At 45.4% G+C, this 2561-nt stretch overlaps 1 protein-coding gene across 1 annotated transcript; it reads left to right on the top strand.

Annotated features, from left to right (window-relative positions):
- Nucleotides 1-2035, top strand: HOXD13 (homeobox D13; the record flags this gene model as incomplete). The annotated part of the gene is made up of 2 exons (XM_011944064.1): nt 1-448; nt 1260-2035. Coding segments are annotated over 2 exons (699 nt in total), but the record flags the coding sequence as incomplete, so codon positions are not given.
- Nucleotides 2036-2561: the final 526 nt, after the last annotated feature.

Here is a 2561-nt window from a genome sequence, read left to right on the forward strand (position 1 = left end):
CCTGCTGCGGCCGCTGCAGCGCCCCCGAGCGCTCCAGCGCTGGGCTACGGCTACCACTTCGGCAACGGCTACTACAGCTGCCGCATGTCGCACGGCGTGGGCTTACAGCAGAATGCGCTCAAGTCATCGCCGCACGCCTCGCTGGGAGGATTCCCCGTGGAGAAGTACATGGACGTGTCAGGCCTGGCGAGCAGCAGCGTACCGGCCAACGAGGTGCCAGCGCGAGCCAAGGAAGTATCCTTCTACCAGGGTTATACGAGCCCTTACCAGCATGTGCCGGGCTATATCGACATGGTGTCCACTTTCGGCTCCGGGGAGCCTCGGCACGAGGCCTACATCTCCATGGAGGGGTACCAGTCCTGGACGCTGGCTAACGGGTGGAACAGCCAGGTGTACTGCGCCAAGGACCAGCCACAGGGGTCCCACTTTTGGAAATCTTCCTTTCCAGGTAGGGGCGATGGAGAAAAGGGACCTACACGAGGGAGGGGGAGAGACAAGAAGAAAAGAAAGAACTAAGAGTATTCGCCCCTACTTGGGAGTGGGTGCCTGTGCTCCACACCTGACCAGGGTTAACCCAGTGGAAGTTTGTCCAGTTCGTGTGAAATCTGTAAATTCCTCCTCTGATTTCAACTGCCTCCGTCACTGCTCTTTCTTTCCTGTGTGCAGCGCAGACACGTTTTTCTCCTAAAGTTGAGGGTCTCTGCGTGCCGTTTCTTCGGACCTCTCCCTTTTCTCCTAAAGAGGCCTTTTTCCTAAGAAGCCTCACAGAGTTGCAACCCCCCCACCCATTTCCAAAGACATCACTGCTCCAAGATGACCACTAAAGCTTGTTAGATCAAGCCCACAAGCTCCAAACACAGGAACGCAGGAAATCAAAATTTGAGCAAAAGACCTGAATTTGTATGTGTCTATGTATGAGTGTTTGTTTTTATACAACCGACATTTGCAGAAACTGTCCTCATGAACGTGCCCAGTAACCACACCATAAAATTGCAGGCTTGTTAAGATGCCGGTTTGAGAAACTATGATAATCAATCAAATTAACTTTTGTTGTTAAGTGCAAATAATCTTTCTTTAATAACGGGTAAGTAATATGTCTATGTACATAATAAAGACCAAACAGCGTGACTTTTTTTTATTTCCTGCACCCCTGAAAACACACACACACACACACACATACATACACAGACACACACAGTCCTCAACTAGGTGCTCCAAATATCCCAGCCTAATTTTTCTTGTGCTTTTGTTTGTATCAGGGGATGTGGCTCTAAATCAGCCAGACATGTGCGTCTACCGAAGAGGGAGGAAGAAGAGAGTGCCTTACACCAAACTGCAGCTCAAAGAACTGGAGAATGAGTATGCCATTAACAAGTTCATTAACAAGGACAAGCGGCGGCGTATCTCGGCTGCTACGAACCTATCTGAGAGACAAGTGACCATTTGGTTTCAAAACCGAAGAGTGAAGGACAAGAAAATTGTCTCCAAGCTCAAAGATACTGTCTCCTGATGTGGTCCAGGTTGGCCACAGACAGTTTAGAAGTCATTCGGTTGTCTCCAAAAGGCCTTTGGAAAGACTTGAATATGTATTTAATTCCTCCCACCCCCTGCCAATGGTGGCAAATTTTGTGAATTGTTTTTCTCTCTTCCCCTTATCTGGCTCTAAAACCTTCTGCTGCCCAGCCTCACTGAGTAGTTCTGTTTTTTACTTGTTTATTATTGGTTTTGTTTTTGACTAGGGTTTTTTTTATATCTGTTTTTAATGTTCTGTTTCTCCCTCTAGGCCAGTATAAAGGGACTTTAAGTATTTTTTAATAATCCACCCCCCCCCAAAATGAATGTCTGAAGCACCATTCTGATTTAAGGTTTTGTTTTTTGTTTAATTACTTTATTTGTTTGTTCCCAGCACTGATTATCTTCATAATCCACTAGGACAGAATGGTTTTCAGTCATTCATATCCTGTAATTAGTTAATTGAATCATTAGCTCTCAGCAGTTGCCCTGAGGCAAGTGGAAAGGCAAGGCAGGCAGTGCTCTGGGGTCACCAGGAAAGTCTAAAAACAGGAGGCTGAAGGTACTGTGATGGCTTTAAAAGTGGCCACCTTATCAAATAGGGTTTGTGTCAATATTGAAATGAAGACGATCTTTCCAACTTTGGGTGTTTTGCTTGCTGTTTTAATTGTATATTTTTAACATTTTGTAGGTTTGTGTTTTCATAATCTTTAATTTGAAACTCATGTGTCCTCATGGATCGTGGATGCCTTCATTTCTTGAACTCTCAATGCATATATTTAAATGGCTGCAATCAGTAGAGTGACCCACGGATGTCATAAATGCACCTCCTTCTCTTGGCCTTGAATCTATGGGTCTGGGATTGTGGCCATCTCCTCAATCCTCAAAAAGAGGCTGAATGAATGTGGCCATGGGTGAGAACTTACATACAGAACCCAGTGAAGAACCTGACTGTCTGAATAAATGCATTGGGCCTCTCATGGAGCTGTAAAGCATCCAACAAATATGAAAAATGTGAAGTTCCAAGGTCCAAGAAGAAAAATAATGAT

This window comes from Colobus angolensis, unplaced genomic scaffold (assembly GCF_000951035.1).
Source record: "Colobus angolensis palliatus isolate OR3802 unplaced genomic scaffold, Cang.pa_1.0 Scaffold224, whole genome shotgun sequence".
Lineage (NCBI taxonomy): Eukaryota > Metazoa > Chordata > Mammalia > Primates > Cercopithecidae > Colobus > Colobus angolensis.